We start from the raw sequence: 17,689 nt of genomic DNA on the forward strand, positions 1-17,689 counted from the left end.
ACAGCTGTGCATGGTAGCCAATCATCTTCTAACTTCAGCTTGTTCATTTAGGATTTGGCAATAAAACCTGGAAACTGATTGGTTTCTATGCAGAGCTGCACCAATTTTAGCAAATCTCCCGCACTGTGTTTTGTGAATCTGTAAAGCACTTTCTGTTGCAGACTCTCAACACTAAGCCAATGGCCTCACAATTTTGATCCCCTGTACCTGGAAGCTGCAAGTACTTTCCCATGGTGGAGGTTACATGCTCACTGTATCTGAAACCCCCAAGCACTATCACATGGTGGAGGTCACATGCTCCCCTGTACCTGAAAGCCCTAAGCACTGTCACATGGTGGAGGTCACATGCTCCCCTGTACCTGGAAGCCTCAAGCACTGTCGCATAGTGGAGATCACATACTCCCTTGTACCTGAAACCCCCAAGCACTGTGACATGGTGGAGGTCACATGCTCCCCTGTACCTGGAAGCCCCAAGCACTGTCACATGGTGGAGGTCACATGCTCCCCTGTACCTGGAAGCCCCAAGCACTGTCACATGCTCCCCTGTACCTGGAAGCCCCAAGCACTGTCACATGGTGGAGGTCACATGCTCCCCTGTACCTGGAAGCCCTAAGCACTGTCACATGGTGGAGGTCACATGCTCCCCTTTACCTGGAAGCCCCAAGCACTGTCACATGGTGGAGGTCACATGCTCCCCTGTACCTGGAAGCCCTAAGCACTGTCACATAGTGGAGGTCACATGCTCCCCTGTACCTGGAAGCCCCAAGCACTGTCACATGCTCCCCAGTACCTGGAAGCCCCAAGCACTGTCACATGGTGGAGGTCACATGCTCCCCTGTACCTGGAAGCCCCAAGCACTGTCACATGGTGGAGGTCACATGCTCCCCTGTACCTGGAAGCCCCAAGCACTGTCACATGGTGGAGGTCACATGCTCCCCTGTACCTGGAAGCCCCAAGCACTGTCACATGGTGGAGGTCACATGCTCCCCTGTACCTGGAAGCCCCAAGCACTGTCACCTAATGGAGGTCACATGATGCACTGTGACATGGTGAAGGTTACATGCTCCCCTCTACCCAGGAACCCCACTGCATTAGAGCAACTGAGGGGGGAGGTAGAGAGGAGTGAGGATGGGTGAACAATCCTTGCTAATCAAGAAAAAAGAAAAAGAAAAAACAATTGCAGCCACCACGTCTAAGAATTGGTAAGCTGCAATATAATAAAGGTTTGCTTTTGGGTTTTATACCGCTTTAAACTGTTGTCATGCTCATGCTTTGTTTGCCATTGAGAACAGCGTGGGTGGATCAGAAGAGCACAGATAATACTTTGTATATGTTTTCACACATAAAAGATACACAGTGTTCTTCAGCGACGTACATCACTGCAGTCGCCCCTTCCATTGTCTCACGTACTTAGGAACCAACCTTCGTTTATCAGCCTAATGGAAGAATGTCTATTGTACACGATACAAGTGGAGAAGCTGAAAGATGTTTATTTCCACCAGTGAAGTGGAACATTAATATCCATATATTGCACTAAAACGTTCGGGATGTAGATCGATGGCGTGATATGATAATGTAACTCCGATTACAGCGATTATACAATCAGCAGACTGCTGTCATGTATATTTTATGCGCCTTTCTCTCCCTCTTCTCCTGACGAGGTTTAAAACAAATTTTCATAACGAAATAGTAATTATTTACCAGCGTGAAGTCTTCTCTCGCTCATCCAGAATCTGACTTTACCAGGGCGGCAAACGGCTCGATATTTTAAGATCACAGCTAATGCGTTTCATCCCTTAACAGTTCCACCAGCGATGTCAAATTTGTCAGAATAAATAGTAAAACAAAGCGTCGCCTCGATTTGTTACATAATTTGCAAATTTAGGATAATTTTTAGATTTAATAGGGAATGTTGCGGTCAGCTTTGTGCAGGATATAATGGAAGTTTTTTTTTTTTACTAAAACTAAGTCACATTAATAATAAATGAGACATATGGAAATGTAATCTGAGAGAACGTCTAGACTCCTTTTCGTCGCTATGTGATATTATGGCGAGATGTGAAGGATGAACGCACTCTGTGTGCGGCTTATATTATCTGCTTATAGACCAGAAGTGGGATAAAAAGAGAATAAAATGCAGAGTTTTGTTTGATTAACCACTTGAAGACCAGGCCTATTTCTGACATTTGTTGCTTACAAGTTCAAAATCAGTATTTTTTGCTAGAAAATAATTTAGAACCCCCAAACATTATATGTTATGTTTGGGGGGGTTCTAAGTCATTTTCTAGCAAAAAATCCAGATTTTTTATACATATATATATATATATATATATATATATATATGGAAAAAAGACCGAAAAAAGACCGAAAATTTAGTTTAAAAAAATACATTTTTCTTAGTTTCGGTTATAAAATTTTACAAGTTTAGTAATTTTTCATCATAAATTTTGGCCAAAAGTTATACTGCTACATATCTTTGGTAAAAATAACCCAAATAAGTAGATTTTATTTGGTCTTTGTGAAGGTTATAGAGTCTACAAGCTATGGTGCCAATCATTGACAATTGATCAAACCTGATGTACTGACGGCCTATCTCATTTCTTGAGACACTAACAAGCCAGGAAACTACAAATACCCCCTAAATGACCCCTTTTTATAAAGTAATATTCCAGGGTATTTAGTAAGAGGTATGGTAAGCTTTTTGAAGAAGTTGTAATTTTTTCCCACAATTCAAGTATGCAATATCACATGTGAGACTTTTTCACGGCCTGGCTACATACAGAGGCCCAACATGCAAGCAGCACCTCCAGGCGTTCTAGGAGCATAATTTACACATATAATATGACAATCTATCACACTTTTAAAGGCCCTGGAGCACCAGGACAATGGAAAAATGCCCACAATTAAAGAAAACACCTCAACACATAATCTAGGAGGCATTAGGAGTCTTTTGAACATGTCATTTTTTTTTTTATTTTTTTTTTTCACAAAGTTGTATATTTATAAGATATTTCTAAGACATAGCATGTACATAGAAATAATTACACCCCAAAATACTCTCTGCTACTCCTCCCGAGTATGGCGTTGTCCAGGGCTTTTTTTAAAATGCAGGAACTCATCCTCCTCCCTTGGTCACACCTGTCTCCACCACTACCCACCCCTAGACCCACCCCCTAGGACTGCTTCTTGTCTCCACCTTTACACACCTCCTAGCACCACACCCTTTAGAGAACAGGGAACCAAGTATAATTTGGGAGGCTATACAGTACAACTATTTTGTATGGAATTTGCCAATAAAAAGCAATCTAGTAAAATGTACAAATCATTAAAAATATCTAGCAATTACCAAAGTAATCTCAGAGGCACTTTCAGACGATTTCAACAACCCCATATGCAGCAAAGAGACAGCCCCATATCCTGCAAGAGACTTCCCAAATATCTAGTACAAGACAGCCCATATCCTGCAAGAGACATCCCATATCCTGCAAGAGACAGCCCCATATCCTGCAAGAGACAGTCCAAATGTCTAGCAAGAGATAGCCCCATATACTGAAAGAGACATCCCTTATCCAGCAGAAAAGGGAGCAAGCGATCCGGTTTGCAGAGAGCGGCGGTCTGTAAGGGCTGCAGCTTGCGCTACTGAAGCTGTGTCAAGCTTGTGTGGCCACCAGCTTACTCCATGGCCAGCGAACTAGTAAAATAAACAATATAAAAAAAAAGTTCTCCCTCATTGCCTCTGTCAGAGGTGCCGGAACGTCGTTCCAATGCGTTCCACCAGAAAAAAAACCCAGGCAATACCACATATGTGAGACTTAAGGCCCGTACACACGTGCAGATTGTCGGCCGAAAATGTTCGGCCGCCGAACGATCGGCCGATTTTCGTCTTGTTAGTATGATGCTTCCGACAGCCGACAGCGCACTTTCGGCCAAACAGAATCTGTCGTGCAAACATTAAAATTTTTGTATGCCGACACCAGAACGGCCGATTGTTCGCCAGTCAGTACAGAATTCGGCCGACAGACATCAGATTTGCAAGACTGGGCATGCTCAGAAAAGAAAAAAGACAAGGAAAGTTTACCATCACATGACATCACTTCTGCAGTCGGCTGTTGTTGGCCGACAAAATTAGTGTGCAGTCTTTTGCACTTTTCAACAGACACGACAGCCCTCGGACAAAAGACGGCCGACGATCGGTACGTGTGTACGGGGCTTTAGACTACATAGCCTAGCCATGAACAGAGGCCCAACATTCAGGGAGCACCATCAGGGACATAAAATTACAAATCTAATTTCCTGACTACCCATTACATTTTTGAGAGGCACTTTAGGGCACTGGTAAGCACTGAAGTGGCACTGATGTGGCATGAATGAGCACTGAAGTAGCACGGATGAGCACTGAAGTGGCACGGATGAGCACTGAAGTGGCACATAGAAACATAGATAAGCACTGATGTAGCATAGATGAGGATAAGCACTGATGTAGCATAGATGAGGCATGGGTGAGCACAGATGAGGCACAGATGAGGCACAGATTGGCATGATTGAGGCGCAGATTGGCATGATTGAGGCATGAATAAGGGCATGGATAAGGCACAGATGGGGCACAGGTAAGCAGTGCTGCGGTCTTACTCCTCTTCTCGCATGCTGTACCGACCGGTGTGTGCAGGGTGCAAGGAGAGGAGAGAACTAAACCGGACATGCGTCAGTTTGTTGACAACTGATCGCTCCGTCATTGGACAGAGTGATCATGTGTTAAAGGGCTGCTGTCATTGGCCCTTTACCACAATCCGTAATGCGCTGGGTCCGGTGAACCTGGTGAGCATGGACACTTCCATGTGCATGTCCCAGGGGACGCAAGGGAATCGTGATTCTGAGAGGACGACATTGTACGCCCTCTCAGAATAAGCTGACCTCGCTGTAGCCAGCCGGCAAGTGGTTAAACATTTTTATGGATACCGGTTTAGCATTACAGAGGAGGTCTTGTGTTAGAATTATTACTCTAACGATCGTGGCAATACCTCACATGTGTGGTTTGAACACGGTTTACCTTACGTACGTGTTTGCTTTGGTGAGCAAGAGATAGGGTGCTTTAAAAAATGTTTCTTATTTTATTTATTTTTTACACTGTCCCTTTAAAAAAAAATTCTGATCACTTTTATTGCTGTCACAAGGAATGTAAACATCACTTGTGACAGTAATAGGCAGTGACAGGTACTCTTTATAGAGGGATCGGGGGTCTCAAAGTCCTAAAACCCCTCCTCTGTGCTTGAAAATATTCAAAACGCCAAGATCTGCGTTTTTTAATACTATGGATTTTTTTTTTAAAACTGGCGCCGTTGACGTTGTGACATCGCTTTCGCTTTACTACATCTGAGACCTGAACAAAGCCGATTCTGGATGTACTGGCTTGTGGCTCTGGTCTCCCAGTGGGACAGGAGACCCGGACGGAGCAGCGGGAGAGGATGCCTTGTCATAATAGCCGATTGTTTGTAAAAAAAGTTTGGAAAACCATTTATTATTTTCCTTCCACTTCCTAATTATTTGCCACTTTGTGTCGGTCTATCACATAAAATCCCAATAAAATACATTTACGTTTTTAGTTGTAACATGACAAAATGTGGAAAATTTCAAGGGGTATGAATACTTTTTCAAGGCACTGTATATACACAAATGAAATACAATTAAAAAAAAAAAAAAAAAGTTTTTTCCCATGCAGTGGGTCTGTGCCTGCACTGTACAGGTCAACCACCTGTTTTGTCTAGGGGTGACGAGAAAACGTATACTCATCGGATCCTTTGCCCCCATTCTCACATTCCACCTGAAAACGACGCTCCCTCATGGTCCAGTGGTGGACTGTTCCTGGTCTATGGAGCCTACTCTGGGCGTGATGACGTCAGGAACAGTCCACAACTCAAGACCCCAGGAGTGCAGGGGGTGCCAGATCAGTCTTGAGTTGTTGGGAGGATCAGAGGATTAGGTAAATATATCTCCTTTCCCCTCTCCCCTAGACAAAACCCAGCAGTTAACCAGTGCAGCGTGGGCAAAGCCCCACTGCAGGGGAAAACATTTTTTTGCCACGAGATATGCTTTAAACGCTTGCCGACCACCCGCCGCATATATACTGTGGCAGGCAGGCTTGGCTACGTGAATCGGCGTATGGGTACGTTGGTTCGCGAGAGCGATGCTGGGGGCCACTAGGCAGCAGGGATGCCAATCCACGGGGACGGCAGTCGCGACTGCCGCCAGGCATCCACGATCTCTCCCCTTGAGAGAGGAGGACGGTCAGCTGTTGTAAACACAGCCGACCGTTGTTTTCTCTGAAATGATCACATTCTATATAGGATCACAGGTCTCTATGATCATTTCACAAGCCCCTCCCCCAGGCTTACACTTAACCCTTTGATCACCCACAGTGTTAACCCCTTCCCTGCCAGTGTCATTAGTACAGTAACGGTGCATATTTTTAGCACTGATTACTGTAGTAATGTCACTGGTACCCCCAAAAGTGTAAAAAATGTCAGTTAGGTGTCCAATCTGTCCACCACAATGTTGCAGTCCCGCTAAAAATAGCAGAACACCGCCATTACTAGTAAAAAAAAAAAAAAAGTGACATACATTTTTCCCCTAGTTTGTAGATGCAATAACTTTTGCGCAAACCAATCAAAATACGCTTATTGCGATTTTTGTTTACCAAAAATATGTAGCAGAATACAAATTGGCCTAAAATGATGAAAAAAATAGTTTACATTTTTTGGGGGAATATTATATAGCAGAATGTGAAAAATATTTTTTGTTTTTCGAAATGGTCACTCTTCTTTTGTTTATAGCACAAAAAATAAAAAAATAGCACAGGTGATCAAATACCACCAAAAGAAAGCTCTTTATGTGGGGGAAAAAAAAAAACATAAATTTTATTTGGGTACAGCATCGCACGATTGCGCAATTGCCCGTTAAAGTGACACAGCACCGTGTTACTTTTGCATCATTAAGGGGGCAAATCCTTTCAGTCCAGAAGTGGTTAAAGGAGTTACCCTTTCATTTTAGCATTGAAATAACACAAATAATGATTCTATTTGACAAACCAATATAAGCTTTCTTGAAAAATCTCCTTTCATGTTGCTGGTCGTCTCTTTCCGCAACTTCCTGGATTCCCTGCATGCTTTCTAGCTTCTCCTTCAATTCTAAGGACTACATATCTAGCTTCTCCATTCTAGCTTCAATTCTTTGGACTACATACCCCATGGTACCTTGCTGCCTGCAAAACAGTTATTCCTATACTGATTCCACCTCCTGAAACTAACTCCCAGCACCTCTGTAGTTCGGAAGCAAACCTGGATCTAGGGCGGTGCTGCGGTGGGCTGTGCCCCCCCCCCCCAGGTTTTTAGTTGCGCTACCCCCCCCCCCCCCCCCCCATGATTTTAGTTACGGAAAGAGATGCTGGCTGACAAGCAGAACTCTCAACATGAAAGGAGATTTTTTTAATGTAATTTTACATTGGATTGTCAGGAAATAATATGATTTGTATTGTTATTACAATGCTGTTATAAAATTAAGGTGTGTGCTGTGATCAGAGAACCTTTTCAGATCCTTAAACTGATCAAAAATGAAAAATATTCAGGAAAAGAAGGGGTTTCCTTGGTACCATTGCTTTAAACCAAAAACATAATTATTTTCCGAAATGAGTCTTTAAAAAACACCTTGCAGTATTTGTTTGGCTGGCATGCGTTGGCAGATGAATTCCCCCGCACTCATCCTGTTTTTCTCTTTCTTCCAGGGAGGAGCGATACAAAATAAGAAGTCCAAGCGTTGTCTGGAACTTCAAGAAAACAGCGACAATGAGTTTGGCTATCAGCTGGTACTTCAGAAATGCAGTGGACAGAAATGGAGCATAACAAACTTTCACAAAAACATAGTGACATAGCGGAGCGCGCGCAAGGCCTTTCCGAACCCTCCTCTCTCCCCGCAGGGGGCGCTGTACAGTACAGCGCAGCACAGACAAGGTTCTCTTTACACTACTTGATTCCTTTGCTACTGTGTAGCAAAACGTCAGACCTTTGCCTGCTGTACTTTTTTTTTTTTTTTCTAGGGGCGAGCGTGCGGACTGGTTCAGGGGCTCTAGAGTTTTTATTTCAAGATATTTTATGATGTTTTTAGATGGGTTTGAATGGTGGGGTGACGGTGGAATATATTGAGATATTTTGCAACTTTACAAATGTAAATAAGTTACAAAATTAAAGATATTTATATCTTACAATAAATTTTATGGATTTAAAACTTGGCGCGTTCTTATTTGCATTTTAAGGTACTTTCAAGTCAAAATTATAAATTAAACTTTGGAATGCAGACATGAAGGCTTCAGCTTTCCCCCATCTTATGTCAATCTGGGAACCCCTTTTGCTGTCCCGCTAACCCTCATTCCAGTACCCAACGGTGGATCTCGGAACTCTCCAGTTAGAAGGATCCCCTGCCTTTGTCTGTGTTTATCTGGGGCAGCAGTGACACCACTGCACAGGCAGAGACAGCGGAGGGGTATGCAAAGTTTTCAGGTAAGCCCACCAACAACCAATGTTTGGGGCAGGGGGGAATCATTTGGGCTTCACTGACCACCAAAGCTTGCGTCAGGAATCTGAAGCAGGAATGGCCAGATCTGCGTGGCTACACTAACTATATACAATATATACAAAATAAAGGACACAGAAAATCAGGGGGCCTCTAAAGGTGCAGGGAGCAGATGTGAAGGGGAACAAACTCATCATGGAACAAGGGAGAACTGAGCAAGTAAGTACAAGTTAGCAGGTTACAGGGTACAGCAAACAGGGCAGGAGAAGGAACAGGATAATGGCTAGCAGTATCTGGCAGAAATAAAAACACTAGAGTGAGAAGCACTTAGCAGGGGAAGACCTAAATACCCTCCCAGCAGCCAGCATCAGGTGGAAACTGATTACTTGGGGACTCCTGGCAGACACCTGCCAGTGTGCACTGAAATGAAAACCCTCCGTCCAGGGAACCACAGTGCCACCAGCAGGTGATGCAGGTACTGACACCTTGAGGCAGAAGGAGAGGGGGGATTTTGTGCCATTGACCACCAATTAAGGGGGTACTGTGGGCAGCACTGACTACCAATGATTGGGGAAGAAGGGAGATATTTCGTTCCAATAACCACCAATGTTTGGGGCAGGAAAGGGGGGGGGTATTTAGTGCCACTGACCAACAACTACTATGGGTAAAGTGGGCACCAATGATGGAGGAAGAAGGGGGATAGTTAGTTCCACTAATCACCAATGTTTGGGGCGGGGGGTATTTAGTGCCACTCACCGGTACTAATGATTGGGGCAGAAGAGGAGAGTTGTTTAGTGCCACTAATCACCAATCATTGGGGCTGGAAGATGGGATATATTTAGTGCCACTGACCACCAATTAAGGGGGTTACTGTGGGCACTACTTACTACCCAATGATTGGGACAGAGGAGGTATACTTAGTGCTTATAGCCACCAATGTTTGGGGCAGGAAGGGAGAGGAGGGGGGATATATAGTGTAATTGGCCAACAATTAAGGGGGTTACTGTGGGCACCACCAATGATTGGAGCAGAAGGGGGGGTATTTAGTGCCAGTATTTACCAATGTTTCAGACAGGAAAGGGGGGTATATTTAGTGCCACTGTCCACCAATGCATTGGGCAGGAGAGGTAGAGATATTTAGTGCCATTATCCACCAATGTTTGGATCAGAAAAATGGGTATATATTTAGTGCCACTGACCACCAACAACGCATGGGACAGGAGAGGGAGAGATATTTAGAGCCACTGTCCACCAATGTTTGGGGCAAAAAAAAGGAGGGTAAATTTAGTGCCATTAATCACCAATGTGGGCATGGACCCCCAATGCATGGGACAGGAGAGGAAGGGTTATTGAGTACCACTGACCCACAATCTATGGGGAAGGAAAAGGGAGGGTTATTTAGTGCTATTGACCACAAATGCTTGGGGCAGGAGAGGGTGGATTATTTAGTGCTACTGACCATCAATGCTTGGGGCAGGAGAGGGTGGATTATTTAGTGCTACTGACCTCAAATGCTTGGGGCAGGAGAGAGTGGATTATTTAGTGCTACTGACCATCAATGCTTGGGGCAGGAGAGGGTGGATTATTTAGTGCTACTGACCACAAATGCTCTGGGCAGGAGAGGGAAGGATATTTAGTACCTCTGGCCACCAATGTTTAAGGCAGAAAGGGAAAGATATTTAATGCCTTTGACCTTTGACCACCAATGTTTGGGGCAGCAACCAATACCGAGGGCAGTAGAGGGGGAGGGTCAATTTATTTTGCCTTTTGGTAAACAAATTATCTTTAGTCCTGAGTTTTAGGTGTGTCTGTTAGACTCCCACTTAAGGAACAGTATTTGCAGTCCCATACGTATACGAGTCACTTCAGGCTTTATTTAACCTTGCACCCTTAACCACCTTAGCATTAACCCCAAGTGTTATTAGTGCTTGGAAATGTATGTAAAAATGATTAACCTTTAGCAACACTCTGGGTTACTGGTTTCACATAGAATTTCAATCCAAGTAACACTTGGGGTTAACGCCAAGGAGTTGAGAATCTTCCAGATGGTAAACGTCCTGTCTCCAATCCTCCCGCTATATTGTGATCCTAGAACTACTCTACCCTGAGTACTTCTGGCTTCACATTTGTCAGACAGGAAAGAAGTATATGGGGTTCTATCTATACTCTGTTGTCCAGAGGCATAAAAAGAAAATTGTCAGTCCCCTTGTGATAGTAATAAAATTAAGTAATTTTTTTTTAAAATAAAATATAATTAAAAAATAAAATATAATTAAAAAATAAAATGAAAGGACCCTACCTCCTTCATGCATGCACATTTGTATATAAACAGCACCCCCCCCCCCCCACACTCTGGATGAAGGAGTACAGGGGATGCCTTTGGACAGCGCAATTGTCAGTCTGGGAGAAGCGGAGTGTTAGGCACTAGCAGACTTAGATACACTAACAAAAGCCAAACTCCAGATAACACTTTATAAAACAAACAATTGTACCTGGTAGTTGGGTTTTTCTTTTTAGGCACAAACAAAACATACTTTGCAAAATCAAAGTTTTGAAATGATTACAATGGTTATTAAATCCTTTTTAAACTTCACATTTACATTTAATAAGCCACTGGTTGATGAAACAACATTATAAACACACCGCCATGCCCTATGACAGTGATGGCGAACCTTGGCACCCCAGATGTTTTGGAACTATATTTCCCATGATGCTCTCAACTACACTGCAGAGTGCATGAGCATCATGGAAAATGTAGTTCCAAAACATCTGGGGTGCCAAGGTTTGCCATCACTGCCCTATGACATAACAGCAATGGGGAGTGCCTGAGTGCTTCAAATAGATTCCCAACACGTTTCGATTCACCAAACCTTCATCAGGGGGGGGAACAAACCAAGGTGGTTGGTAAATCATACAAAGTAAACATCAACCACTAGAAAGAGTGTGTGGTCATCAAAGAGGTCCAATTAGTGTACAGCTGGAGACATACAAGTAGGGCTACTGATAAGGCAGTACAACTGGTTCTGTGGTACTGGGCCCAGGCCCCATCAGCTAAACAGGGGGGCCCAGGGCAGCTTGATTGCTCATTTCTGCCTAAATGAATGGATTTTACTAGACAACACTCCCACGCCTACTTGCTTACCAAAGCTTAAAGTAGAACTATAAGCAAAACTTTTTTTTTCTCATTTTGGATAGAGTAAGGGTGGGTTATAACCCCTGTAAGGTTTATTTTTGCCATCTGTGTCCCATTGCAGGGATTTCCCTTCACTTCCTGTCCCATTGTCAAAACAGGAAGTGAGAGGAAATCCCTGCAAATTAAGGGAATCTCATGGGGACCCCCCAGGTCACCAGAACTAGTGTCCTCATTGGAAGATTTCCTCTCTATTACTTTTCTGGGGAGAACCCAACATTTGGGATTTTCTTTTACTTTCACTTTTAATAATAATAGTAAACAGGACAAGTCAAGAGGGTGAGTCTCCCTAAAGGGACACAAACAGCAATAATAATGGACAGGTGTTCTAATCCATCTCCTGTCTATCCAAATCGAAAAAAAGCTTTGCCTTTAGTTATACTTTAACAACAGAGGGACCCAGGTGGTAGGAGCAGAAGAGGGACATTTTTGGGGCGTAGGCAGGTAAAATAAGTGCCACTTTTCCACTGCATCCCAAAAGAGCAAAGAGGGGTGTAAGCACAGTTGGGGGGGGGGGGCCCATCAGGAAGGCTGTACGGGGCCCATGATTTCTAACAGCAGCCCTGTGTAAAAGAGGGAACCAAATCATTCCCCAAACCAATATCTAAGTCAGGGGTGTCAAACTCAATTTCATTGTGGGCCGCATCAGCATTAGGGTTGTCCCCAAAGGGCCGGTTGAATCTGTAAGACTATTCATCTACTTGGATACTTAGAAGTATGTAGTGTACAGAGTGTAGAGTTCACAAGTGCACTACATACAGATTGCAGAGTTCAGGGGCGCGCTATGTACAGACTGCAGGATTGAGGAGTGTATGATATACAGAGTGCAGGGTTTATGGGTGCGCTATGTACAGACTGCAGGATTGAGGAGTGTATGATATACAGAGTGCAGGGTTTATAGGTGGACTATGTACAGACTGCAGGATTGAGGAGTGTATGATATACAGAGTGCAGGGTTTATGGGTGGACTATGTACAGACTGCAGGGTTGAGGAGTGTATGATATACAGAGTGCAGGGTTTATGGGTGGACTATGTACAGACTGCAGGGTTGAGGAGTGTATGATATACAGAGTGCAGGGTTTATGGGTGGACTATGTACAGACTGCAGGATTGAGGAGTGTATGATATACAGAGTGCAGGGTTTATGGGTGGACTATGTACAGACTGCAGGGTTGAGGAGTGTATGATATACAGAGTGCAGGGTTTATGGGTGGACTATGTACAGACTGCAGGGTTGAGGAGTGTATGATATACAGAGTGCAGGGTTTATGGGTGGACTATGTACAGACTGCAGGGTTGAGGAGTGTATGATATACAGAGTGCAGGGTTTATGAGAGTGCAGGGTTTAGGAGTGCGCTATGTACAGACTGCAGGGTTGAGGAGTGTATGATATACAGAATGCAGGGTTTATGGGTGCGCTATGTACAAACTGCAGGGTTGAGGAGTGTATGATATATAGAGTGCAGGGTTTATGGGTGCGCTATGTACAGAGTGCAGAGATCAGAAGTATGCGGTGTGCAGGGTTCAGCTGTGTGCGGAGTACAGAATGCCCCCCAAACAACTTCCTCACATCTCATCTGCCTGGCTCTAGTACCTCCCAGGAGTGTAGGTGTCTCCACGTCTCTCTCTCTCTCATTTGCAGGGCTGTGCCCCACCATGAGTGCATGCAGAGCAGGCAGGGATTTGCAAGAGCCATAGGTGGCAGAACGGAGTTCCACCACAAAAAGAAACCCTGGGTGGGAGGGCCAAATGAAATGACCTGGCGGGCCTTGTGTCTGACACCTGTGGTCTAAGTGGTCTGGAAAAGAATGCCAAACTAAAGAAGGATGTTTTCAAGAAGCTTGCCATTCAAGTGGCAGACCCATACATATAGAAATGTCCAGCAGGAATGATATAAATGTGAATTTCCTGAAATAGTATACAGGAACTTTTTTACTCATAAGAGGGACCTCAGCAACCCTAAAAAGAAGTATAATGAGGAGTCTTCCACAATCAATAGATCCATGTCCAAAGTGGTGGTCATCCACACTTTATAATCATTTTTTTCCCTTTTAAACTAAAGGTTTTACATAAATAAATAAATAAATCGCACTGCAATTGCAGCAAACCGCATCGCGTGAAGCATCTTACTTAACAGAAGCTCCTAAAGTTTTTTTGAGCAACAAGCTTAATGCGATGCAGTTTTCCATGATTGCAGCGCGATTTATCGTGAGACAATCACTGCAGAACCGCACAGTGTTTTTAGGTCACGGGCAGAATTGCGGCAAATCTGCACAAGACTCAAAACGCCCATGTGTGAATGCTACGTCTACAGGAGAGCTCGTTCTGTTGACAAACACACTTTTGTTGCCAGCGGTTTAGACATTAATGGCTGTGTGTTGAGTTATTTTGAGGGGACAGTAAATTTACACTGTTATACAAGCTGTACACTCACTACTTTACATTGTAGCAAAGTGTCATTTCTTCAGTGTTGTCACATGAAAAGATAGAATAAAATATTTACAAAAATGTTAGGGGTGTACTTGTGAGATACTTTACCTATAGGTAAAAGCTACAGGATGGAGGTTTACTTCCTCTTTATGGATTAGTTAGCTGCAATATATGTATTTTTTGTTTTTGGGTTAAATACCGCTTTAGGTAATTTCAGGCCTAACATGCACATTTTCGGGGTATAAATATGCATAATAAATATTATCTGACCCCCAATATTCATTGCAATGCAGCCATGCCCACCTGTGACAGTGAACAGCAGACACCCCATGCCATCCACCCACCAAGGTGTCCTGCTTTCATAGAAAGACGGAGTGATATACACCTAGAGATAACAATAGACAAACAGATAAAGAAAACTGTAAACCTTTTTACGATGCCGGGTATATTTAGTACTGAAGTTGTTTTTACCTCTAGCACAGTTTCCTTCTCCTAAGGAGGTCATCGCTCTGAGAACAGTGACAAGCCACACATTCTTGGCTCCTCTTGGAAGGCGGAAAACTGAAATAGCCTCTCTGGAGACATTTTACACCATATCTGGAACAAAATTGCAAAAGGATTTTATCATTTTCCCATAAAGATGGAGAATAAAATCTTATAAAAAGTCACAAGTAAGGGCCGCCACCTGCTGCATGAGCCAAACTCTCACCGCTGAGGATTGTGGGAAGGGCAACGGGTCACATTTTACTTACATCCTGCATAGGCTGCAGAGAGGGAAGAATAAATGCAGCTTCACAATTTTAAAGGTACATGGCATCTAAATAGGTTGATGTGTGTTTAAAGTAGGGATCGACTCCCAGGGCCCTAAAGGATTAATCTCTAAAATATATGCACATTTAACCAGGGTTAATTCAGGAATTAATCCCTTGGCAATAAGAACAAAATGGCAGGAAATAATTCCCAATTTAACTGATGAAGATTGGAAAGAAGCCTGTTCATCCCATTTATATGTATCACCAGCAGCAAACAATAGGTTAATACAATTATATATGCTACATCAATCATATCTCTCTCCAAGTAGACTTTATGCTATGCAAAGCATTGCATCTCCTAAATGTTTGAGATGCAGTGCTAAGCGGGCAGACTTTATACATATTATGTGGTTTTGTCCAGTGATATCAAGATTCTGGCAGGAAATAATTAAAATATTATCCTCTGTCCTGAATATGCCTGTACCTTTGACCCCAGAAACCTGTTTGCTGGGTATATTAGATGAAATAACATGGTCTAGATATCACAAGATAATGCTTAGAGAAACGCTGTTTATGGCAAGGAAAACAATCACAGTTAAGTGGATTCAAGTGAAGCCCCCTGTTAAGAACTGGATAAGAGTGGTAAATCAGATTTTACCATTTGAAAAAGTATTGTATATGCATAGAGGATGCTCAACGAAATATAATAAAATTTGGGATAATTGGAGTCATTCAACATTAACCAATGGTTGAATATAAGGAGATAACCAAGAGGATATAGAGGGATGCACATAGTATGATGAGGAAATAAATCTATGAATGCAATGGAGCAAGGGGTTGGGGCACACCGGGACAACGGGGATCAATTAAGCTAAATGGATATACCTTGGCATAAAGAGATTATGAATACTAAGTAAACAGATAATTATTTGGATATTGTATAATTTTTTTATTTTAGATTGTTTTGTCCCTTTGTTGAAAGGACGTTTGGAATGTTCGTTTTTATGCACATATTGAAATAAAAAGAATAAAAAAAAAAAAAAGTAGGGATCGACAGATATCGCTTTTTCATTGCCGATACCGATATTTTGACCATCACATATCGGTATCGGCTGATACGGTCCGATATTTTGTACATCCTATGTCAGGGTCCTGAGACTAGTCTTCTCCTGAAGACTATGCATGACGTGTGAAGAAGGTGTCCTCGTCTACCATATCTGACATTACATGGTCCGACCATGTGGCCATATATATGTCTCTGGCAGAGGTTGACACATATTCACCCGTGTTTTTATGGCGATGCAACGATTCTATAATCCAGAAACCAGAATTCAAAAAAACTATTGCGAATCAACTTAAATCCTTTTCGCACAATAGTCTTCCTGATATCGACCTATTTACTTTGTGGAATGCCCACAAAGCCTGTCAGAGGCCTACTGATCCAAATTGGTTCTAGGGTTAAAAAAAAAAACTACACAGCTAAACTAGATGCACCTATATCTGAAATCCGCTCTTTAGATACTTTAAACAAATCATCCCCATCTAGTACTACTGCAACCACTCTTTTACAATTGCGCAACAATTTGCAAAGGCTACTGTGCGAACAGCATGACAAATACCCGAGTCCTTTAAAACTGAATTACTATTCCCTCAATATTAGAGCTGGAAGGTTCCTTGCAAATAGACTTAAAATCCCAGAGGACTAAAACCAGGATCCCATACATTTTCCACCCACACACTAATGAAAAGCTTATAAACCCCCAGGCAGTGGCAGATACATTCGCTGACTACTACCAATCACTCTACAATTTGAAAAACGACGCCAATACACCCCAACCGCTGAGTAAAGACATACAGCAATTTCTTGCACACATTGATCTGTCCACCCTAAGCGACTCCCAACTAAAAACACTTAATGTCCCACTAACAGAACTAGAAATAAAGAAAAACCATTGATTCCCTGTCCCTAGGAAAGTCACCAGGTCCAGATGGACTAACGAATACCTTAAATCTTTCAAAGATATTCTCACTCCCATCCTACAACCAGTCTTCACTAAAGCCTCTGTGTCATTTCCTTTTAAAATGCTAAAGGCACATGTAGTAACCCTCCCAAATCCAGGAAAAACTCCAAATACAACAATATCTCTCCTGCGCTCGAGTGGTAAGCGGGAAGGTGAATCTTCTAGGCGGTTTTATGAGACAAATGAAGTGGTCTTGCTGCCCCCCTCAGGACCAAGGGTATCCAAAAGGCACTACAAGAAAACAACAAGAGAAGGGCGCACCGACCTTGTGCATTAGCACTTAAAAGTTTATTAAAAGTAAAGAAGGGTAGCGTACAATATACTCACAAACGTAGCATATGAACAAGCATATAGAAAATAGGCACCGCTCGCTTCCAGGACATTTCTCTACTGCTGGATAGCGTGATGGCGTCCTCAAAACCTGATGTGGCTTACGCGTTTCAAGGGAGGACTCAATGGTGATTTTGGCTCTGAGGAAGAGGGTCCTACCTCGAAACGCGCAAGCCACATCAGGTTTTGAGGACGCCATCACGCTATCCAGCAGTAGAGAAGTGTCCTGGAAGAGAGCGGTGCGCATTTTCTATATGCTTGTTCATATGCTACGTTTGTGAGTATATTGTACGCTACCCTTCTTTGCTTTTAATAAACTTTTAAGTGGTAATGCACAAGGTCGGTGCGCCCTTCTCTTGTTGTTTTCTTGTAAAACTCCAAATACGCCTGCAAACTTCAGATCGAT

The 17,689-nt window shown here is 43.1% G+C and overlaps 1 protein-coding gene across 1 annotated transcript in view; it reads left to right on the forward strand.

Annotated features, from left to right (window-relative positions):
- The window catches only part of GALNT18 (polypeptide N-acetylgalactosaminyltransferase 18), a 548,225-nt gene extending 539,951 nt beyond the window's left edge, over positions 1–8,274 (forward strand). The window contains exon 11 of the mRNA XM_082270869.1: positions 7,775–8,274. Within this exon, the coding sequence (XP_082126995.1) occupies positions 7,775–7,921 (147 nt within the window). The 3' untranslated portion in view covers positions 7,922–8,274. The remainder of the gene's footprint in view (positions 1–7,774) is intronic.
- Positions 8,275–17,689: the final 9,415 nt, after the last annotated feature.

This window comes from Pelophylax lessonae, assembly GCF_965119305.1.
Source record: "Pelophylax lessonae genome assembly, chromosome: 10".
Classification (NCBI taxonomy): domain Eukaryota; kingdom Metazoa; phylum Chordata; class Amphibia; order Anura; family Ranidae; genus Pelophylax; species Pelophylax lessonae.